This window comes from Ochlerotatus camptorhynchus, unplaced genomic scaffold, assembly GCF_037179485.1.
Source record: "Ochlerotatus camptorhynchus isolate MF236.1 unplaced genomic scaffold, CSIRO-AGI_Acam_v1.1 ptg000071l, whole genome shotgun sequence".
Classification (NCBI taxonomy): domain Eukaryota; kingdom Metazoa; phylum Arthropoda; class Insecta; order Diptera; family Culicidae; genus Ochlerotatus; species Ochlerotatus camptorhynchus.
In genome coordinates this window covers 704046-729417 of record NW_027040561.1, presented here as the reverse complement: position 1 = coordinate 729417, position 25372 = coordinate 704046, and the positions used below count along the sequence as shown (strand labels likewise).

At 37.0% G+C, this 25372-nt stretch overlaps 1 protein-coding gene across 3 annotated transcripts in view; it reads left to right on the top strand.

Moving 5' to 3' along the window:
- The window catches only part of LOC135697528 (coronin-1C-like), a 206538-nt gene that overhangs the window by 137067 nt on the left and 44099 nt on the right, over positions 1-25372 (top strand). For 2 of the 3 annotated variants that reach the window (XM_065217283.1, XM_065217282.1), the window contains exon 1: positions 18027-18356. The exons of the other annotated variant lie outside the window; for it this stretch is intronic. In XM_065217283.1, coding sequence (XP_065073355.1) covers positions 18348-18356 — 9 coding nt within the window. In that variant the 5' untranslated portion in view covers positions 18027-18347. Of the gene's footprint in view, positions 1-18026; positions 18357-25372 lie in introns of those variants that run through there. 3 annotated transcript variants of the gene reach the window in all.

Below are 25372 nucleotides of genomic sequence, written 5' to 3'. Positions count from 1 at the left end.
AAGTTGTTTATCTTGACAAAATGAACAGCTCTTTCCAAGACGTTAAATTTCCACTGTCTACTAGTTCCAAGTTATATGGAGTTAAAGAAAAAAAATGTCGAAGTATGGTTTTTTTTCTGTTTCGGTTTTTTTGCTTACAGCTTTATAATGTTATATTTTTCTCTTATGCAAATACATTAAATAAATAGCTTTTGTGAAGAAACATACTGGATTAAGCTTCAAATTTCAAAGACATTGTTGAAAAAACGAGAAAAAAAACACAATTTTGACATTTTCAGCAAAAATTAAGCAATACTCGATAAACAAAATATCAAAATTTGAGAGAGGTATGTTTTGATGTTTATTTTAGATTTCTTCATTTTAGTGGAACATGATTTTTTTCTATAAGTTTTTTTAATGCATTGAATTTGTGTTTCGAAGACTTCACGACTTTGTCAAAGTTGGTTATCTTGATAAAATAAACAACTTTTCTTAATACGTTAAAACTTCACAGCCTACTGTTTTCGAGTTATGTGAAATAACAGAAAAAATGTGAAAATAAGTGTTTTAATTTTAAATATATTGTTTAAATGAATATACCTCGAAAACAGTAGGCTGTGAAGTTTTAACGTCTTAAGATGAGTTGTTTATTTTATCAAGATAAACAATTTTGCCGAAGTCGTCAAGTCTTCAAAACGCCATTTCAATACATTAAAAAAGTTATAGAAAAAAATAATGTTCCATTAAAATGAAGAAATCTACAAAACACCAAAATATACCTCTATCAAATTTTGATATTTTGTTTATCGAGTATTGCTTAATTTTTGCTGAAAATGTCAGGTTGCGATATTTTGCGCTTTAGGATATATTAATGTTCAAAAATTGTGTTTTTTTTCTCGTTTTTTCAACAATATCTTTGAAATTTGAAGCTTAATCCAGTATGTTTCTTCACAAAACCTATTTATTTAATGTATTTGCATAAGAGAAAAATATAACATTATAAAGCTGTAAGCAAAAAACCGAAACAGAAAAAAAAACCATATTTTCAATTTTTTTTTTCTTTAACTCCATATAACTTGGAACCAGTAGACTGTGGAAATTTTACGTCTTTAAAAGAGCTGTTCATTTTGTCAAGATAAACAACTTTGCCGAAGACATCAAGTTTCCAAAACGTCAGAGAAAGAAGTTAGATTGTGGCGCCATCTTTGTGGAATAGTTTTGAACTATTTGTTTATGTCAATAGATGGTCTTTATTATGATGAGAAACTTTGCCCGAGACACCAAGTCGCGGAAATGCTTCGTTTCGGAGTTATTAATTTTGCTCCGCTAGGTTGCATTCCTGGCCCAGTGTGCATGGGATGAAAGCAGAACAGAAAAGCATAATTTATGATTTTATTACGAGAACTATTTTCTTTTTACAAGAGCAATTCAAGCTGAACATTGCATTAGGTCCTAAGTAACATTGATCGATTCTCTTCGTCGACTTTCTCTTTCGTTAATAACTTATTCACAGAACCGTTTCTTGATGTGTTTGTCGTATTGGATGCTAGATAAAAGCTTCTTTTGTCGATTTATGTGCTGAAAATACCTGGGAATGTCTTTACATGACCGTGGGAATGCAAAGAGAAAGTTGACGAAGCGAATCTGTCAATATTACTTAGGACCTAATGCAATGTTCAGCTTGAATTCATTTTTTTTATTTGAGGGCAAATGTATATTCCTATTCTACGGGTGCAACCGATGAATTTTACAAACATTTAGAAAAGTTTTGAATGGTACATTAACCTTTATGAAAAGTTATGCGTGATTTCAACCTTTTTGCCCTAGAACTGTCACCATTCCATGTATTTCGACCAAGATTCGACCGTGTCACCCCATGTATATGCGAGCGAGAACGGAAGAATCATGGAGATTGCTGACGTTTTTCTTACGCACACTACGTCGCGTATACGTATACACGAAATGTTTTCATGCTCATGCTAACAATTTTGTTGATTTTCTTTGCGCTCCGCTTGGAAGTACCGGAAAGTTTTGATTCTTTTCTATGTTGTGAAAATAAACCACCTATTTACATTTCTGACAAGTTGCAACTGAATGCTTATAATTGTTTTAAAATAACTGTTTCATGGCCAACTAGTTTTATTGCGGTTACTTATAAAGCAACGAAAGGATTTATTTTTTGGATTTATAAGGGCAATTTATATTACTTTTTTGTATACTTCAAAGCAATCATAAAACCTTTCATAAGTGAAAATAGCATAAGCATCAGTTGGTTTTTTTATTAGCTTTATAGGGGTTTTGTAGATAGCTATAAGAATGTTTCATGACTTGCATTGTATATGACCGTGATAAAGCTGTAGGTAATGGTTGCAGCTGCAATAAAACCTTTATAAATTTTGAATATAGCCAAGCAGCTCTAGATTTGTTACTTGGGATGGGTTCTATAGTCCGATGAATTTTTGCATAAGCGATTTCAATATTGTAAGTAATTTGTTTTACTTCACTATGAATAAACAGTGTTTAAAAATAAGTTAAGAAATTTACTTATAGAAATATCGAAGGCCTATTTAATAATAATAAATAAATTAAAAAAAAAAGAAAAGTGAATAAAATAAATAAACTAAACTTTTATTAAATGTATGAATCATCTTTAAAACTAAATTTCCAAATGTATCTCCTATTCCCCTATTTGTCAGGAAGTCTAATTTGTCTAGATTTTGCCTTTATTTTTCTTTGTTTTATTTTATGATCTAATGTGTTGGACCAATAACCATTTGCAGACTCTGAATTTGAAAACGGAATTGCCTGCTTGAATCCATATCGAATACCTTGATCAGAGTTCTCCATGCTGCCTATGCCTTTTCAACAGATCTGAGCTTTTCGCATGGGGCCTTTGAACTTTAGTGTATATGTTAAAGTACCCTCGATCCACCTGATTTTCAAAATACGGATCATTATTAACCTCATTAAAATCGCCTAGAAGTAGACAAAATCACTTATCTGTCGGTAGCCCATATTAGATTAGTTGTAAACAAACTCCAAGGATTGACATGTCACGTAAAATTAAATTATAGGTTGCCTAATGCAATCACTGTCGTTGTCGTCGTTTTGTTGCCAGTTTCCCCGTTTTACGGTGTCAAGAAAAATATCCTCAGTCTGAGATCCGGAAGATGTTTTCAAGTACGAGTTCATATTTTTTTCTATTGCTGAGATTTCATATGTAAGATTTTATTTATTTATTTGTTTATTCCATGTTGGGTATATTCATCACTGCGATCATTACTTTAATATATTCTTTGTATTCATATTGCTTTATCAGTATGTATTAAGTGAAGTAACTGGCTAGCCAAAAGCATTTTCCCAGCCAGTTATTACTTTTCGGATGAAATGTACTGTTTGACTGTTTGACAGAAAAATACGGCTTTTATTGAAAACTTCTATACAAGAACATAGCAAGTGTTCAGAATCTCCCTTTTCTATGCCACATAATCGACACATATCTTCTTGAGGTTTTCCTATTAGCTCAACTTTCTTCAAAACGTGATAGGGTTAACTACCCTATTTCCGGCCTATTAAGCACAACTCGCACGTAGTCTTTCTTAATCTAGCGCAGTTTAGCACCAAACGGAATGCTATTATTACTGATGGCTTCCAAATTTATTTTCCTTTCCGTACGTACCGTAAGATTTGATAAAGAGAAATCAACCGTTGAGATATTTTCAAAAGTCTAATACTGCTTCTTGACGCCAAACTCGGCCTACGGATTCTAAACTCGGCCTAACGCATTGAAACGCCATTGAAACGCAACTGAATTCACTTCAGCCTATCGGATGAAGATATAAAAATTGATTCTGTCGGAGCGCTTCTTTTGTTTTTGGGAATAATTGGTGCAAACCTTCATATCACGCGTTCTCATTGACTTCGTTCCGTAGCTTATTAACTAAAGTATCGTACCAAACGCATAATTGACTTGTTAACTCAGAAATCATTGGTTTATTTGAAGTTTTCTGCTCGATAGGCCCAAAATGGGCGATTAGGCCGAAGCCGTTCTCTACCCTACATCTTGATTTTTTTTCTGATTTCAAGACACCTATTTTCTTTAGTTCCGAATCTACCACAAAAGGTCGTCAATCAGTGTAGATCGTTTTACAATTGTTTGTCTTGATCAAGCTTAATAACCCCTTTCATAAAAGATGACGTTTTATGAAAGCCAGAAACGGATTGGGTGGATCGATCGGGAAAGTCGCTTATACGCATCTACGGGACAGTAAAGAATATCTTTCCAGAATTGGTCACAATTGGTCAAAATGACGAGCCTCTAAACAGGAAGGTACCCCAATGAGTGGGGAGAAGAGCGCGCCCTTTATCTACGAAATGTTATCAACAGGGACTTGAAATTCTTACTCTCCCCGTCCAAATGGCTTCAACAGGGTGCCCTGATGGTCCCTCCCAATCCCAGAATTGTTCGTTATTTGGTTTTTTACAATTTTGCCTTTGTTATATAAATTACAATATGTCTTGAAAACAAATTTAAAAAAAATGCTACGTCAGCACGCGAGGAATTATATTGCTTTAATTTGGTTTTTGTCATTGTAAACTCAATGTTATCGCAGTGCTTGTATTGTATGTGCCATAATTTGGTTAAAGGGTCCAAATTTGGCATAAATCGTACAATGGCAGTTTGTAGCAAATATATTTCTATTTCGTTGATGCCTAGATGGTCTAATCCTTAAATGAAAATGAACGCAGTGGTTAATTTAAGGGTAGTATCACTGTCTAAGAGTGAGTTGTATATATGTATTAGCAGTGGCGTCGCCCTAACCTCAATCTACCTGTTCAACAACTCTCAAAACGTAAACAAACAAAATAATATTGGTTTCAATGGATACAAATCAGTGAAACTAGAAGACCCTATGCCTTTTGAAACTGATTTGAAGGTAAAAATAACCCTAAATAACGATTTCAAAGTTGTTGAACAGGTAAAAAGTGAGGTTACGCGACGCCACTGTGTATTAGACTGATGCAAAATTTGAAATTTTCGCTCAACAGTGCTCAAAGGTTCCAACATGGGCCCTGTTTAGCCTCCCAAAATTTGAACTCATTTGGTGAGAAACTGACTTGGCACAAACCATTTGAAATTTATATGGACATTACTATACACATTATTACATTACTATATATATAAATCCGAGATCATCCGTTTTCTACCGAGTCCAAATGGACCCTCCAAATTTTGCTTTTGAATGCATTCACATAAATTTCAAGTGATTTCAAAATCTAATATCTCAACCATATTGAAATATGTGGTGTACAGTCATTTGGCCGAATGTCGTTTGGCCAAATACTAGAGATTCATCAATTTTCGAACGAAACTAGATTCCTGAATCGCAATTTGAGATTCCAGATTTTAAACATAGTGAAATTTTACGATCCGGGATAAATTTTCCTGAGCCTTAACTTTTCACAATTCTGATTGTTTATGAAGTTGTGTAAATTGGAAAATGTTATTGAGCATGAGCATGCTTCACCGATCGAGGATGCAAGTCTGGTATTGCCAGATCAGATGTAATTACACAGAGAACCAATGGACGTTGCTTTCATCCTCTATGTGTTAATACTGGTGATCTAAAACTTGGCAATACCAGCGCCGGCCACGTCCAAATGCTGGCCAAGAAAGGAATGTGTAGGAATATGTTGACGATTTTTTTTTCTTATCTGTAGACTTTACAACTGCGTCCATTACTTAGAAATATTGTTTTCTGACCCATTTTATTTTGGTGCTAGTCACATATCGCCTCACAATTAAGGTGTGATAGACATTTGTTGACATTGCACGCTGTCGCAATCAGGCACAACCAGGCTTGGAAAATCATTTGCATTCATTTCATACATTCATTTACATTCATTTACCTCTAACTCTTTGCATTAACAGCATTCCGCGAAATGATGTATAAAGCTTTTATAGGTTTTGTTATAAGCTACATCTTTTGGTCATAATTAAAATCTGTATCTCTTATGCATCACGAACTACTGTTTTTCAGTGAATGTAAAATACATTCACTGAAAAACAGTAGTAGCTTCTGTTCGCTCTGGTTCGTCGTGCATACAAGATACGAATTTGATTTGTGAACAAAAGTTATAGATAATAACAAAAACTTCAAAAGTTTTTTACATCAATTTGCAGAATGCTGTTCAAGAAAAAAGTTAGAGGCAAATGAATGTAAATAAATGTACGAAATGAATGCAAATGATTTTCCATGCCTGGGCACAACTCGTCTTATAAAGTCTAATACCATTTTGGGATTGCTTTGCCAAACTTCAATATCCCTTTTCCAAATGTTGACATTCTTTGATTGAACTGTGCTCCACAGCTGCAGAGTATATGTTCAGCAGTTTCGTTTTCAAATTGACAAAACCGACATTCGCTAGACGGATTTTTTCCTATTTTATATAAGTGATATCTGCTAGGACAGTGACCAGTCATCAGACCAGTTATTACCCGAGATCTCTTTTACTAAGATTAAGCAAAGTCCGGGCTTTTGCCGCACTTGGTCTTATACATCTTTTCGCCTGTCATCTGATACATCTGTGGCGTTCCAGTTGGATTCTACTATGGACGTTCCCCAACTTTTTAGTTCCATCCTTATAGTACACTCAGAGACTCCACAAAATAGTTCCGGACCTATGAAGTTCGATGCAGAATCTCGTCTTGCTAGACTGTCGGCATTTTCATTTCCTTCAATGCCACAATGGCCGGGAACCCAGTATAATATGACTTCGTTGTTATCAGCCATTTTTTTAAGGAAATAATAAATTCCCACACTAGCTTCGATCGACATGTGAACGCCTTAAGCGGATTAAGAGCAGCTTGGCTATCCGAGAATATACAGATCTTGGCAAACCTGTATTTTCTTGTTGGACAGATGTTTGCATATTCTATGATTGCTAGAATTTCTGCCATTGGTATAATTTTACTGACTCCAGAGCCAAAAACCCCAGCTCCAGTATCTTCACCCATCTTCGAGCCGTCGGTGTAAAATACAATAGATCCTGGACGTACGTTTGGCCCACCAGACTCTCAAAGTATGGCGGCTTGGTTTAACCACTTTGAAGGGAACATCGTAGTTTGCCTTTGTTACCATCCAATCTTCTATTGTTTTTACAGCTGAAAATCAGTCCGCATCGTGCTCTCTTGCCGTGCGGATCTATTTGCTTTTTGCTGAAGGAAGTGTTACTACTACCTAAAGCTACAACAAATTTAAACAGCACTTTTCAGTGCTCAACCTGTAAAAATTTTCTACCTTGTTCAACTCTTATTCCTCTTCGATCCTTGTTTGGACCCTACCCGAGGTAATCTTTCTTGGATATCGATTTGGAAAATTCCTCTTCGATCCTTCAGATTCTTATAGTAATCTGCTTGGAAGTCGATTTGGATAAAAATTTACTGCCGCCATGGCGCCTAAACGCAAAAGAAAGGGGCAAACTCTTGACCCCCCTTCTGATGAAATTAATTTGAGTAATCAATTTGATTTGCTCACGGATGATGAGAATGATCCATCATCCAAGAAAAATTCTAGTAAACTTTCCCGGCTTAATGCCAAGAAGGAAAAGATTCCCCCTATTGTGATAACCACTACCGATTTCCATGCTCTTCGCATGGAACTTTTGAATTTCGTGAAAGTTAAGTTTTCACTACAAATTGGACGTCGGGGTGAATGCCGTGTATTGGCTGAAACCTTGGACGGATTTAAATGTCTTCTCAAGTATCTTACTGAGAAGAAGCACAAATTTTTTACTTACGACACCAAAACTGAACGTGTGTTCAAGGTTGTCATGAAAGGACTGCCCAGTGGTGAATCCCTGGATCAGATCAAAGATGAACTGGCAAAATTACTTGGAGTTGTGCCACTCCAAGTAATCAAAATGAAAATGAAATCCCGTCCTGGCGATTCGCGCAACGGTATTTCTAATGATTTTTATTTAGTTCACTTCAAGTCTAGTGAACTAAACAACCTTAAGGCCTTAGAAAAAGCTAGCCTTATGCTCCATGTCCGAGTGAAGTGGGAACACTTCAGGAAGACTGGAGGAAATTTCCAAAACCTCACCCAGTGCCGTAAGTGCCAGGGATGGGGTCACGGAACTAAAAATTGCTACATGCCAGCTAAATGCATGAATTGTGGTGATTCCTCTCACGCAAAGGACGACTGTCCTGTGAAGGAAGATCCTAAGAAATTTAAATGTTCAAATTGTGGTGAAAACCACAAATCCAATTTTTGGGAATGTAAGACTCGCAAAGCGATCCTACAATCTCGTTCTAACCGTCAGGTAGGAAACGCTCCACGTTTCCGACCAGGTACAAATTCCTCTGCTGTTAACAACGGTCAGCGAGGAACAAATTCTACATTCGTACCCGTAGGTACAAATATCACCCCTGCTTCAAATGTTTCATCTGTACCTACTCCCCTTGCTGCTAACAATGTTCAGCGAGTTAATGGAGCTACCTATGCTGCTATTGCAGCGGGTAGAAATCAAAATACTAACCAACGTTCTAACGGAAATTTTGACAATTTTGACTTAGGAAGCATTACTGCCCCCAAAATGGAATTTTTACAGAAATCATTAATTGACATGATTTCTGATATGCTTAAATCTAACTCCATGTTTGATGCTATTCAAACTGGAGTAAAATTTGCAAATAATATTGTCATGACTTTAAAATTCAGTAATGGATTTTAAAGCACTAAATATTGTAAATTGGAATGCTCGATCTCTTAAAGATAATGAAGACGAGCTATTTAACTTTTTGCGAGTTCATAACGTGCATATTGCCGTTATAACTGAAACGTTCCTTAAACCTGACCATAAGGTTAAGAAGGACGCAAATTACTTGATTTATAGAAATGATCGTCTTGATGGACCCTGTGGTGGCGTTGCCATCATTATTCATAGGCGAATCAAACATAAAATTCTTTCTTCATTTGAAACCAAAGTTTTTGAAACTTTGGGAGTTTCTGTTGAAACAAAATTTGGACAACTTACGTTTATAGCTGCCTATTTGCCATTCCAATGCGTAGGCCAGCAAAAGAATTTTCTCAAGGGTGACCTCCAGAAACTTACCCGTCATAGGTCTAAATTCTTCATTATTGGTGATTTTAATGGAAAACACCGCTCATGGAATAATGCTCAAAGCAATTCCAATGGTAATATTCTGTTTGATGATTGTTCTGCAGGTTATTACACTATTCAATATCCAAACAGCCCAACATGCTTTTCTTCTGCAAGAAATCCCTCCACTATTGATTTGGTCTTAACTGATTCATGTCAACTTTGTAGCCAATTGGTTACCCATGCTGACTTCGGTTCTGATCACCTTCCAGTAACTTTTGAAATATCCCAAGAAATAATTTGTAATCCCAACAGCTCTACTTTCAATTACCATAGAGCTGATTGGGAGCAGTATCGAACATTTATGGAATATAACTTCGATCCAAACATTCCTTTGCAAACCAAAGATGAAATTAATTATGCTCTTGAATCTCTGACTACTTCTATAGTTGAAGCAAGAGCTGCCTCAGTACCAAAATGCGAGGTTAAATTCGATTCAATTATAATAGACGATGATCTTCAGCTCTTGATCCGTCTTAAAAATGTCCGTAGGAGACAATATCAAAGAACACGCGATCCTGCCATGAAGGTTATCTGGCGGGATTTGCAAAAACAAATTAAAAAGCGATTCTCTGCCCTGAGGAACAAAACTTTTGAAAATAATATTTCTAAATTAGACCCGAGTTCCAAACCCTCAGAAACTTGCTAAGCAATTCGAGAGTTCCCATAATTTCAGTTTGGGTCTTACTAGTCCTATTGAGAATCAGGTTGCTCGGGATTTTCTGGATATTTTCTCTCGGGAAAATATTTTTGATGATTCCTGGGGGACTGATTTGGACGAAGTAAGGTCTATAACTAAAAAGTTTCAAAATATGAAAGCTCCAGGTGATGATGGAATTTTCTATATCCTCATCAAAAAACTCTCAGAGAGTACCTTGTCTTTCTTGGTAAAATTATTTAACAGATGTTTCCATTTGGCATACTTTCCTGATAAATGGAAAAATGCAAAAGTTGTTCCAATTTTGAAGCCGGATAAAAATCCAGCTGAAGCTTCTAGCTACCGTCCAATAAGTTTGCTTTCTTCAATAAGTAAACTTTTTGAAAAAATAATTTTGAATAGAATGATGCTTCACATCAATACGAACTCAATTTTTGCAGATGAGCAGTTTGGATTTCGCCATGGGCATTCAACTACTCATCAACTCTTAAGAGTTACCAATTTAATTCGTTCAAACAAATTGGAAGGCCACTCAACTGGAGTTGCTCTTCTAGACATAGAAAAAGCATTTGACAGTGTTTGGCATGAAGGTTTGATTGCTAAATTGAAAAAGTTTAATTTTCCACTTTATATTATGAAATTAGTTCAAAATTATTTAACTGACAGAACTCTGCAGGTAAATTATCAAAATTCCAAATCTAATCGACTACCTGTTAGAGCAGGAGTTCCTCAGGGTAGCATTCTTGGGCCTATATTGTATAACATTTTCACTTCGGACCTCCCTGATTTGCCTCAGGGTTGCCACAAATCTTTGTTCGCTGATGACACAGGCATTTCCGCTAAAGGAAGAAGTCTTCGTGTTATTTGCAGCAGACTGCAGAAAAGTTTAGATATTTTCTCTTCTTATTTACAAAAATGGAAGATTTCTCCCAACGCTTCCAAAACTCAACTTATCATATTTCCACATAAGCCTAGAGCTTCCTTTTTGAAACCTAGTAGTAGTCACATAGTCACTATGAACGGAGTTCCAATTTCCTGGTCAAACCAAGTGAAATATCTTGGATTAATACTTGACCAAAAATTAACTTTTAAAGATCACATTGAGGGCATTCAAGCCAAATGTAACAAATATATAAAATGTTTGTATCCTCTTATAAACAGGAAATCCAAACTTTGCCTGACGAATAAACTTCTAATATTTAAACAAGTTTTTAGACCGGCCATGCTTTACGCTGTGCCAATATGGTCTAGTTGCTGCACTACCAGGAAAAAAGCACTTCAAAGGATTCAGAACAAAATTCTGAAAATGATTTTGAAGTTGCCTCCCTGGTACAGTACTACCGAGGTACATAGAATTTCGAATGTTGAGACTTTAGAACAAATTTCCAACAAAATAATGAATAATTTTAGACAAAAATCGTTGCAATCCTCAATCGCAACGATTAATTCCCTTTATACTTAGATAAGATTTAGTTTTAGTTTTTAGTTTTAAGATATCAATTGTTATACTGACATGCAGGTTAAAAAACCTGTTTAAAATACTGAATTGCCAAGACATGAACAATGTAAAAACACTTAGATATATATCATAACAATTAAGGCTGGTACGTTACTGCAGTAACTGGAGCACCTAGGTTAAAATGAAATGTAATTTATTTTGAATTTGGAACAAATAAAGAGTTAAAAAAAAAAAAAAAAAAAAAAATTTTACTGCTGAATTTAACTTGAAATCCTTAAGGATCTTTAGATGTCCTACTAAGTCACCATGTTGACGAATTACTCGCTTCGCTTTAATGAAAGCCGAGAACACCTCTTCACTTCCACGGGAAATCACTGGGATGTTGGATAAAAGGGTTGGGATTGCAGCAGGATTCGTTTTGGTAAACGATATGCTGAATTGATGTCCTAACGATTCAATAGCGTGAAGAGCTTGAGATTGAACCCACGCACTTCTGGTAAGTAAGCAAAATTGATTGCCACTAGGCCACCGAGCTCCTTATATCTAAACAAAACAATTAAGATCAAGTTCCCGTTCAACTTGTTGTTACATGATTTCGGTCCCGGCTGCGACCTCACTGGCGACGATAACAACTACTCATAACAAGGATCTGTTATAGATTTACCGTCAACACGTCTTTCCTAAAACTCGATTATTATTTCTTTTGCGTACTCGTTCCTCCAACTGAATTTCAATACGCTTTATCTCATATTAAGATAAAATCCGATTTCCGAAAATGACAATTACGATCAAGCTCCCGCTCAACCTGATGTTACTATTTTTCAGTCCCGACGGCGACGACAATTGTTGCCCTTCAGAAGTGTTTGATATGTATTTCCGATCAAAACACTTTTCTTATAACTTGAATATTAATTCTTTTACGTACTTGTTCCAATCGAATACCATTACGTTTTATCTCATCCTAAGAAATTGTGTGGGTTGGAAGATGTTAGTGTTTAAAAACTTAAAAAGATAGTATATGTATCACAGATGAATTTACCTTTTAAACTAGTTCTTTTTAGTTATGATAATGGAATGCTTTCCGGTACTTGGTGCCTTTTTTGCATCACCGTTTGTTCTATTTGTGTTGAAATTTCAACCAAACCAACAGTTCGACTTCCATTTCATTTTTAGAAAAGTTTGACCAGCTAGATTCGGAATAGAACCCTCTCTTTGTATCACCCACATTATTTTAGAACGACAGGTAAAACTAACTCCGCTAACAAAAAAGAGACAAATCAGAATACAACATTCTTATTAGAATTTTCCTTCCACAATAAACATGAGCAGTTCTTTGAAATTTCACTATTGCCGTTATATTTGACACTACGAATGGTTTTGGGTAATATTTGAGAGTAAGGATTCAAAAGTTTAGTGAGCAATTAAATGTTATTTTTTAGAAGATTCTTCCTTCTTTTAAATGTGAGAAGTTTTACCAAGGGGTAGGTCACTCCGCACACCAATCTTGGGTCATCTTTTTTGTCAGTGTGCCGCAAGTATGCCGATTGTACCGGTCATTTGCTACAATTGTTTGTAAAATACCCATACCGGCAACCCGGTTTTTCTGACACCTTGAATGTTTTGGTTTGAAATCGCAAGGATTAATCGGATTGAGGATGACGCGGGAAGTGGCGAGTGTGCGAAATTTCGGTGTTTTGTGATCCATAGGGTAATAAAAGTCCTGTATTCTAGTGTTTTATAATGCCCTCAAAGGCAGACCAGAAACCTAGCCTTTCGGCCGGAAAGAGTTGGAAGCGGTGGGGAGCATGGTTGGAGACCGACTATAGAGGGTGATGAATAGACTTCTTTAGTTTGTTTTGTGTGAGTTGCAGCATTATTTGAATTAAGGGTTCTAATGAAGTCTGATTAACTGCCTCTTACTCTTGAGTTCACTCTAGAACCTACATTTCATGTTTAGATCTATAAGTGAACTGAGTTCCTCTGGTTTATTCAATTAGAAAATGTTCCTGAACATACAGTCAAACAGCACGTAATGTTCTGAACAACTTCAATGACAGTTGTCCAGCAGTGCTCCCATTTTATTTACAACAATCTAATGCCTACGAGATTGTGCCGAAGGTATGATGAAAATGTGCCGATGGAAGTGCCTAAGCTGTGCCGAATATAATTTCGGCACAATGTGCTGAGTGACTTACCCCTTGAGTTTTACACTCTTGTATTTTTGTTGGAAATTTTTTATTCTGATTTCAAAATATGTTGAGACATTGAAATTAAATAATTGTAGAATTTTAATTTTTACCTGCTTTCAATCTGCTTATTTTTCATTCTTTGACGTTTGGACAGACGGCTTACGGCCAAAAGGCATTCGATCAAATGACCCGGAACCGTCAAGTTTTGTCCAAATTGGCATGAGGTAGATTTTTTGTTTTTGTCAAAAAGCACAATTTTTGACCATTCTATAACGACTACTTAAGTTTCTTACAGTCAGAATTGTCGTTTCAGATAATTTTTGAAAACATTGTATCGGAAGGGGTAAATTCAAATCAGAAAATGATAGAATTTATTTTTACTTTGATCAGTATAGTTTGCTTTGGCTCTAGATCATACTACTAAACTAAAAGTAAATTGTTAGCCCCTCACGCGCCGCTAGCACGCCTCAACTGGTGCAAGTTTGATCAAAGTAGTCGATCGCGTTCAGAAATAACGTCAAATAAACACCTGGAAAATCCGGAGGGGTCCGGTTCCAAGCTGGCTAAAGTGCTGAAGATGCCGGAAACAACAGTTTGTCGAGTACTCAAAACCTACAAGGAAACCCTGAGTGTGGAAAGAAATCAGCGGACCTACGAAAAAACTGGAACCAGGAATCGTCAGCTGCGCAGCAAGGTGTTGAGGTGCGTTAAAGCCAAGCCTGGTCTTTCGATTCGAGGTGTGGCCAGACGGTACAACGTCAACTTTCAAACGGTGCGGAGCATCCTTATCAGGGAAGGATACAAGTCGTACAAAGCCAGTAAACATCCGAACCGGCACATGAAGCAAAATTCCGTGGCCAAAAAGCGTGCAAGACTCTTGTACGACCGTGTCTTGACAAAACACAAGGGCTGCACTATGATCGATGACGAAACATACGTCAAACTCGATTTTAAGCAGCTTCCCGGTCAAAAGTTTTACATCGCGATTGGACGTGGGAATGTGCCGGCAAGATTCAAGTTAGTGTTTGCCGACAAGTTCGCGAAGTAAGCCATGATTTGGCAAGCGATTTGTAGTTGTGGCCTAAAAACGGAACCATTCGTCACATCCTCGACGAAGACATCCCAAGTTTACATGGAAGGATGCCTGAAACAGCGTGAATTGCCGTTCATCCGCAAGCATAGGCACAAAGTCATCGTTTGGCCCGATTTGGCCAGCTGCCAGTACTTCAAGGTGGTTCTGGAGTGGTATGCTGCCAACAAGATCGATTTTGTCCCCAAGCTAATGAATCCACCGAATTGCCCGGAATTTCGACCAATCGAAAAATATTGGGCAATTTGAAAGCAGCGACTTCGACGACGCGGCGGGGCAGTCAGGGGCATCCAGCAAATGCGGGCAAAATGGAAGAAATGTGCTGATGCCATGTCCGTTCAGGATAGATGTAACAGTTATGGCCTATGGAAATCTCATAGATCATAATTGGAACACACCATAATAGGAATGTATAGGCGTAACTGGTGCATCTTCCCTATTGCATTGTTTTCAACCAAATGTGGCTTACTTGCACACAAAAAAAAACAAAAGCTCAAAATTTCAGCTAATAATAATAAAACTTACTGTTACTTTCTGCCAGTCAAATTTAGTAAAAAATTGTAAATTATTCAGCGAGAAAATTCAATAAACAAATAGGGGAATTTACGTATTCTCGGCAACCTAAGCAGCGACCTTCTTTCTATAGCCTTTTTCTCTAAGGAACGCACACATATGCAGTTTTGGTTTGTTTACAATCTTATGCTGCCAGCTGCTCTAACAATTTCAGTCGAAAGAATTGTCAAAAACTGTTTTGAAACGCTTTTACAAAGCTCTAATCTTCTCTAGTGAGAGCGAGTATTGTCGGCAACCAGTTTTTCTTCGGCAACCGTTCCATTTGAACTGCATGTAAATCTGCTGTTCTATTATCGGCAACTCGAAATCAGCTACAATTTGTAGTGCGTGTGTTTCATTTCAAGAAAACCTTGCTAGATTGCTTTTTCTCAGTGGTAAAAATATAGTCAAATTGAAGCTGAAAGCATAAAGAATCGTTTGCATGCATTCAGCGAAGTGTTTTCGTAAGAAAATCCAGTGAAAATAGTGTTTCAATTTGCGTTGCCGAAAATAGTCTGTCATGCCGAAGCCGTCATTTCCCCTATTAACCAAAATTGCTCTAGCTTCAAATAACTTCTTTCAAACTATATCTATTGGAGTTTCGAAACATAAAGTCTGGTCCACTTACAATCCGGACACTTTATTTAATTATAGCAGTGCCTCTAGTGGTCGGATTTGGAATGTTTTGATAGCGATTTGTTTTGAAAGTATACGTGTTTCAGTGGTGAAAGTTTCGTCTCTACACGTGCAGTATTAAAAAGTTGTACTAGATGAAAGACGAGAAAAGAAAATTAATTAAGAACACCCGCGACGTCACATATATGATGTCCCCATCAAATTCAAATTTGTTTTCGCCGATAAATTTGCTCGAAAACTGATGATCTGGCAAGGAATTTGCAGCTGCGGACTCAAAACCAAGCTTTTCATCACCAGCTGGACTCGAAGCTGTCTAATGAAAGAGTGCCTGGAGAAATGTATACTACCTTTCATTAAGGCTCACACCGGTCCAGTGAATTTCTGGTCAGATTTGGCAAGCGGTCACTACAGCTGGGATGTGCTACAATAAGGTGGATTTCGTCGACAAGGATATCAATCCACCCAACTGCCCGCAATTCCGCCCAATTGAAAAGTATTGGGCAATTATCAAGCGGAAGTTAACGAAAACTGGAAAGACGATTCAGGACGCTGCACAGATGTTGAAAAAAAGGTCGCTGAGGTTGACCGTTTAGTGCGCCGCAGATGATGGCGGGAATTCCAACGAAAGTCCACGAGTTCATCCGAACGCCGTCGCAGTAATTTTTCAAATTATTTTATGAAAGTACAATGAAATACCTTCATTTTGACTGAATTACATTTGTCTTACGTCAAATCAATCCCGAGAAACACCTGGTTTTATGTGTTCGAATTCTAAGTGGACCAGACTTTAGTATACGAAATCATCCCATAATTTAGGAAGGAAGAAGTTAATACAAATACACATTAACTGTTTGGGATGGATCCAGAGGTGATGGCGTTGAAATGTGCGGTTAAATTCCGGATATGTTTGAAAAATATTAGGTGTGGGTCAAAGAGAATTCGGATTGAGTGCACTGAGATTATAATTTATAGATATTGAGAGGTTCTTGAGCGTGTTCATTGTACCTTTGGTACAGGTTCAGGGTACAATACCCATTTTCTTGTTTACGTTTAAAACGAAGGGAATATATCTCCAAATTTTTATTTTATGTATCGAAAACACGTTTCGAACGTATTATCATATTCATAATGCTTGGACAAGAAGATTCCTAACCAATATTTCTATTTCCTTTTTTTCAGGTTTGTACTGATGGCAACTGACCAAAATCGATAACAACAATTATGAGTAAGGTTATCATACACTCACATACAAACTGATGTATCACTGTGAATATTTTTGATTGTAAAATATTGCCCATAAAAAACCTATGGTGTTCAGAGCAGAGACAGATAGTGTTCGCTAACTTTAAAATATCCATATAGTAAAATTTCACCCATTTTGAAATAGATTAACTCATCAATGAGTAATTGTTACCCACTAAATATCAATAAAAAACAAACAAATAAAACCCATTAATCAGTAGTAGCGTTCAAATGTCAAATTCCATAGCAGACGGCTATGTGCACCGGCGATATCCTCAGTACCAGCTAATACCAATTTAAACTAACAGTTAACTGAGTAAAGGATGAACAGCATTCGAAGAGTAATATCTATTTGTCAGTGATTCACTGTTTATTTAAAATCAACACGATTGTCTACTCGACTCACTTCCAAGTCCAACATAAATTATTTAATTTTTCAGCTCAAAAAAGCATCTCTCCTCTTCAGCTCCTATCTGAGCATAATCTTTCGCTATCCTTCGAAAGCCGGTCGATGTTGTTTGCACATACCTACTACAACATACAGACAGCAACATGAAGAATAACCCATGTTGGCTACTCGAGACACAGAGAGAGAGCATGAGAGTTGGAGAGTCCAAAGAGAACCAAACCTGCCATACCTATCTATCGAGCGTCGGTTGGTGGTCGTCGTCATGGGAAAATTTAATACATACTCCATTCCATTCCGTCAGTGCCGCTCGGGGATGGGGCCACATGTTTCTCATATTGAAACGGTCGAGTTGAGCAGCCAGTTCCTTTCGTAAGCTCGGCTCGGTCGGTTGACTTTTCTGCTCTTGGATTTATACTCTACAGAAAAAGGGTGATTGTTTTTAGTAGGTTCAGCCATACATACCTATACTAACTCTAACTGAAGACTAGGACCAGTGCTGGTGACAAAAAGGCGCGTTCGAACGCCCTTGTTTGTGTAGGTGTCAAGTGCTTGTGCGGCGAAGGAATAAGTGCCACCACCCATTTCAACCCCCCGGCGTCGTTGAAGAAAAGTACGGTTTTCTTTCGATTAAGTTACAATTTGGTGAAAAACAAGAAGAAATCACACAGAAGCGCATCTAATTTATTTCATAATTTAGGTAGATCTTTTTAAGTGGTTCTAGATCACACTCTTGTTCTGTGCATATGTGTTCGTATTAGAATAGCCCAAAGTGCACCCTATTTTATGTGCAAAATTGCATCTCAAAATTGGCAAGAGTCCTTGGAGTGAAAAGAATACACCGTAAATAGATTTGGTGACACATCCTTGTGAAAAAAAAATTGTGTCATCAGAGAAAAGAGCATCTTTTAGATAGAAAAATTACATAGTGCAAGTGCAAATAGATAGTGAACAGCTGGAAGAAGGAAAATATGAGTAGTGTATGTGAATATTTGTCGTTTATGCACAATTCACTTTTCTTTGCCATTCATCATTTTCATTTTTAGACCCCATTTCTGTAAGTCGGTATGTTCTCATGGCAAAAAAAAAAAACAGTGCATGCGTCCTTGCTCTCTCGCTCTGATCTACAACATCTGCAGAGTTTGTGCAGTTTGTGCATAAATTTCTCCTTCGTCGGGTGTAACAACATTGTAGTATTAGTAGTAGTAGTAGTAGTAGTAGTTGATGGTGATTCGATGTGTCCTCGTGGTCATTTTTGCGCCATACGTACATATGTATGCAGCGCTGTGGACACCAGGAATGCAGGAAACGTGAGTCCTTGGACATTCCGGACGGATGAGACTGGACGCCGCTATATCGCTTATGTGTTTGTGACTCATCGTGTGAACAGATTTTCGATCATATAATCGTAACGATGTGGTGTTTACATGGTAAACTAAAGCTGGAAGGTTGTGCCGTTTGCAGTTTTCTGGTTGGGAAATTACGTATGATATCTCGACAACAGACGCACGATTTTTACCATGCATATTTTCGTTTAAATTTAAAACTTATTTTCCATACAAAAAAAAGAAGTAATTGTATGGAGAATACGTTTTGAACGTAGACAAAAATATGGGTGTAAATGTACAGACATACTTGTTAACCTTTGCCATAGCAAACACATAATCTATTTGGACTGCATTTGGAGAACTGGAGTTAAATTGAAGCGAAATTAGTGGAATTTTACCTCACATAGTAAATTGTCAAAATTTACACACATACACAGGCATTCAAAACTTTTTTGTGACCCCTAAACCTTCATCAATCATAACTGGTATTTGTATAATGTATTTTTATTTACTTATGAAGCGCCCTATCAACGTTGAAGGGCGTAGTCAGGTTTCGAAAGAGAGAATGATTTTTTTTTATTTGGCCAAAGGTGTCAACAGATCAGGGTCATTAAGCTAGAATTTGAAATATCATGCATGCTTCGTCATACGACATCAGCATTTTTTCAATTAAAGAATAACAACAACGGATTACATCATTCGATTCGAGCTGTTTAAAATGACGGTTTCTATCATTCGAACTTTGCTGTGGAACAATATTTTGGAAAAATCTCTTCTAGAACCTCAAGAAAATAGGGTCTTATATATGCGAAACTATAGAAAAATAAGGAATCTGTCGCTCCATTTTCTTAAAAACACTGGTAGAAGGTCGTCTCAAAACTAGAAGTACATAATGTATACTTAATCCACGATGCTGAACATCATATTTTTTAAAAGATAAGCTCAAGCACAAACTCCAGATGTCAAACATCATCCAAGTCTTTAAGTTTCAAGTTTTTCTAAGTCTTACAAAATTGTGACAACAAAAGAATAAGTGTTGTAAATCTTGAATATTTATACAAATCCTGAATCTTTGTTTTCTGTGTCGAGAATCTTGAACAAAAAATGATATCTGAACAACCTTGATAATTCTTGGAGAGCTCTTTTTTATTTTCTCAAGATCTTTAGATCATCACCTTAGAGTTCTTTTCAGAATTTCATTATAATTGTCTTGAGATTTTCTCTAGTGTTCTCTTATTTTTTGTGTCTGAGATTCTCTCCACGAATCTTTTTGTATTTACTCTGATTTTTTTTTCCAACGAATAATAAATCCTTTAAACTTTTCTCCATAATTCCCTTTCCAAATAATTTCCTTGGTAGGGGAAATGACGGCTTCGGCATGCCAGACTATTTTCGGCAACCCAAATTGAAATACTATTTTCACTGGATTTTCTTATGAAAACGCTTCGCTGAATGCATGCAAACGATTCTTTATGCTTTCAGCTTCAATTTGACTATATTTTTACCACTGAGAAAAAGCAATCTAGCAAGGTTTTCTTGAAATGAAACTCACGCACTACAAATTGTAGCTGATTTCGAGTTGCCGATAATAGAACAGCAGATTTACATGCAGTTCAAATGGAACGGTTGCCGAAGAAAAACTGGTTGCCGACAATACTCGCTCTCACTAGAGAAGATTGGAGCTTTGTAAAAGCGTTTCAAAACAGTTTTTGACAATTCTTTCGACTGAAATTGTTAGAGGAGCTGGCAGCAAAAGATTGTAAACAAACCAATACTGCATATGTGTGCGTTCCTTAGAGAAAAAGGCTATAGAAAGAAGGTCGCTGCTTAGGTTGCCGAGAATACGTAAATTCCCCTATATCCTTTAGAATTGTTTTAGATTTTTTCTCAAACTCTCCTAAGAATTCTCCTGAAAATTTCCTTAGAAATCTCCTCAGCATTCCCTAAGTATTATTAGAAAATGCTCTTGGACTACTTTACATAATACCTTAGAATGTACCTAGGAATTTATTGAAATTTTCTCTTCAGAATCCCCATGGAATTTTCCTTAAATTTCCCTTGCAATCACCCTCTCACTTCCCTTGATATACTTCTTAAAACCTCCTTGCTCAGAACTCTCTTGGAATTCTCTTCAGAATTATCTTTTTTTTTTCTTTTTATATTAATTTATTTGATAAGGCTCAATCGAATTAACATTGCAGAGACGAAGATTATTGTTCACTATAAATAACATCTTAAAAATTTAGTCAACAAAAGGTACAGCACGATAAACACTTTATCTTCCGCTATTCAATAAGCCTGCTCCATCAGAATTGAAGCCGCTTCCAGTGATTTCATTGTATGGCAGTATCACTAACGGGGGGCAAAGCGCTTCCATTGCAGCAATGGACGCAAAACCTGGTCATCACGAAACTGTTGCTTTCCAAAGTCGACGACGCATCGACCGAAAGAACTGCTGATGAAGAACATTGAGGAGGACCATACAATGGCTGCTGCCGTGTAAACAGACGATCGCATGACTCACATCGAGAGTGGCCTGCTTATGTCGACAGTCGAGTGAACGCTGTTTTTCTCACAAAAAAAAGTCACGATAGTTACCCTCAAGTTTTCAAACGAGGCTATTTTTTATCAGATTCATTATACCAAAATATGAAGAAATACAAGATTTGAGCGGTGATGGAACAGATACATAACAGGAAGGGGTTGTGAAGGATCAAATTTGGCTTAAATTAAATGGTTTTTCAAACTTCATTGTAATCATAGTGTTAGTGATAAACACTTTTGCAAATTAAATGTATTGCAATTATAATTTTCAAAATAACAGCGACGTCACCCGTAATTTATTTTGACACATATTTTCATACCGGGTTTGAGCCCCTAGTGACGCCTCTGCAATATTAAAGATTAAATAAAAAAAAATAATCATCTAATTGTTATGAGTGTTCATCACAAACATATTTGAAACATAAATATTTCAATTTATGAAGACAATGAAATCAACAAAAAAATACCTTCTACTGCCCGAATTTGTTATGAAAAAATGACCGAAAATATTTTGATCTAAATCAACAATAGAAATTGTTCTGTCGCTGCCAGAAAACATTTGAGAATGTCACGACATTTTTGCCCTTTGTCAGTTTGTTTTTGTGTGTTTTCACTATGGTCATTACGAAAAGTATCAAATGTTGAAAAACAGTACTTGTGCCACCACTGATCCTTCCAAAAGGTGGGCTTAAATTAAGTCCCATTTGACGCTACAGAGCCCCTTCTCCAGGATTGATAATCGATAACCATGTATAACGTCTGCAATGCAAATTAACCATTGCAGACGTTAACGCTGACCTTATCGACCGTTTTAGATTAACATCCTTGCCCTGCTGGCTACATATGCTCCATCACCGCTCATATTTTGGATTATTCATTGTTTGGCAAGTTGAAGTTGAAAAAAAAACGGTCTGGTTTGAAATCCCCATGGGTTGCCTTTGTGACCTTCCCTTGTCAGAATGCTCACTGACATTCCTTGAAATTCTAATGATTCCCTTAAAATTGTCGTCAGAATTATTGTTGAAATTAAAGTCTGTTCCGAATCTTCTTTGAACTCTCCTCAGGATATGAATTCTCTTTAGAATTAATCAGGAATTCTTCTCACAATCTCCACAATCTTGGAGTCCTACTCAAATCTATCGTGGAATTCACTTCAGAAATTACCAGAATACCTTTTTACAGTTCCTTTGGAGTTATTCTCAGAACATTTTTTTTTAAATTCAAGTCTCAGCTTCATTGGAATTTTAGTCAGAATTCTATTGGAATTTTACCTTAAATTCCCTTTGAGTGTTCCTTAGGATGTTATTGGAATTATCTTTTGAGTTCTCGTAAAAATCCTCACCACCTCATATCTAGCTTAGAATTTTCATGGGGATTCACTTGGAATTCTCACCAAAATTTCGTTGGGAGCTTTCCTCAGAATATCTTTGAAATTTTCCTCAGGATACCCTTGAACTAGAATTCATCTGAAATTCTCCTCATCGCTCCCATGGAATTCTCCTCATAAATTACGTAGAATTCAACTCAGGGTTAACCTGAAATTCGCTACAGCAAATGAGCCTGGATAAATAAACGAATTAAAAAAAAAACCTGAAATTCTCTTCTCAATCTTCTTAGAATTTGCATAAGATTTCACCTCAAATACTCATCACAATTTTCAATAAATCTTGTCCAATTCAGATGGATCTTGTAATTCTACTCAGAACTATTACGAGAATTTCATCAGAATTTTTTTAATAATACCTATATGATTTTCCTTAGAATTGTTTTGAAATTCTTCTCAAACTTATTTTGGAATTCTACACACTTAAAAAAAATTATGTAAATTTAGGTGCTGAGATATACGACCGTCAATTTTGACATAAAATTGAATCATAATAGACGTGAATTTCAGCTCAATAAAACGTACTTTCAAACATTTCAGTCTCGGATCACTTAATTTTACATGACATGTTTGTTTACGTCTCATCCTTTATGTCAAAGATGGATTCCGTCACGTGTACAATTAGGTATTTCTAAGTGTATAATTAGAACGCTATTGAAAATATTCCCTAAATGTGCTTTAAATTTTCCTTAGAATACCATTGGAATTATTCTTGAGTGCCTCACCATTTTCCATCAATTGTCTTCAGAATTATCTTGAAATTCAACTCTACTCAGAACTAACATGGAATTCTCCTCGTAATTCACTTGGAATACTTCTCATTCTCATAACTAATCATGTCTTGTAGACGTGGATACCTTCGAAGTAACGCCCTTAATGGTAACTGTTCATTAACTACGTCGACAGCTTTTTGGGACTCTCGCCTCCCCCTCCCCCTGCGTAGAAAATTGTCCATACATTTTTTTTTGTATGACTCGTGGACAATTGCCAACCCCTCCCCCCTTAAACGGTCTAGGTAGTTTATGAACAGCCCCTAATACCACGAAGAAAATTCAAAGCACCTTCACGCCTAGACCAGACGGCATTCCTCCTGTAGTTTATTGCCGCGCTATTGGAGCTCTTGTTGACCCACTTTGCAGAATCTTTAATACATCGTTTGTGGAGTCGAAATTTCCTGCTGTCTTGAAGGAGTCATTTATGGTTCCAGTACACAATAAAGGAGACAAACGTGATGTTAAAAACTGCAGAGGAATCAGCAACCTTTCTGCTGCCTCAAAACAGTTTGAGATAATTGTGAGTGGGGTAATTCTTGAACGTACCAAATGTTACATCTCCTGCGACCAACATGGCTTCATGCCTAGATGTTCGGTTGCAACAAACCTCCTGGATTTTACCACGACCTGCTTCGGACAACTGGATAGTGGGGCGCAAGTAGACGTCATCTATACGGACCTAAAAGTAGCGTTTGATACGATCAACCATGATATTCTGTTGGCTAAGCTATCCAAACTATAGTCGCTATATTCATAGTCTGGCGGATAGAATTTCGATCTATCAAAAAGCGGAACCAATTCAATATATTGTAGACCAACAATTAAAAAGGCACTATCAACTTTAATAAACAAAACGTTGACTATTCTTTACTCGCCAATCGAACGCAAATTACCGGCATCATCGGATAGGGGAAACTTCCCTCAACCCAAAGATGGTGTCAGTTTGCGTAGGCGAGCCTTGAGTCACGAGAAAAGGGTTTCCGAAGTTTTGTTCGCAATAGCTGATGTGCTCTTTTCTGTTCTTGGTCATGATTTGCTCGATTAGTTCCGCTATTCAACAGCTCAATTGGTTCCCGAGATTCTATCCGCCAGACTATGAATATAACGACTATAATCCAAACTCGGCACATCAGATCGGTTGACATCGTGGTTTTGCTCGTACCTGACTTGCAGGTCTTTGCGGGTTAAACTTGATTCCAGTACTTCCTCGTGTTTTACGAACTCGTCGGGCGTACCACAGAGTAGCAATCTTGGCCCATTGTTGTTTCTTTTATTCTTCAACGACGTATTGCTTGTACTTGGAGATGGTATGCCGATGACCTAAAGCTGTATTTCGTGGTGCGATGTACTGAGGATTGTATTCGTCTTCAATCGCTATTGGATCTATTCGTTGGTTCGTGCAATCGGAATAGGCTTACCGTGAGCATACCGAAATGCTTGGTTATGTCGTTTTACCGCATCAAGCATCCGATTATTTTCGATTATGCCATCAACGGTGTTATACTGCAAAGAACCGACCAGTTCAGCGATCAAGCGTTTTACTAGATCATAAATTAACGTTTAACCTCCACCGTACTGCTGTGATCACCAAGGCAAACCGTCAGTTAGGATTCGTGTCGAAAATATCAAAGCTCCCTTGTTCGACCTATCCTGGAAAACGCCTTCTTGGTCTGGTTCCCTACTCAGTTAACTTGGAACTTGAGGATCGAAGGTGTTCAGCGAAAGTTTATCAGAATGGCATTACGTAACCTAAATCTCCTGCCGTATTCTGATCGCTGCAATTTGCTGAGTTTGGAAACCCTGGAACGTCGACGGAAAAACCAACAGGCAGCATTTGTTGCCAAGTTATTGAATAAGGTTGTTGCCTGCGTGAGTCTTCTTTCGCTGTTAGATATCCGAGTGCCGCCGAGAACATTACGAAGTGGTATCCAACTTCAACCACGATACCATCGAACAGCATTCGGCTA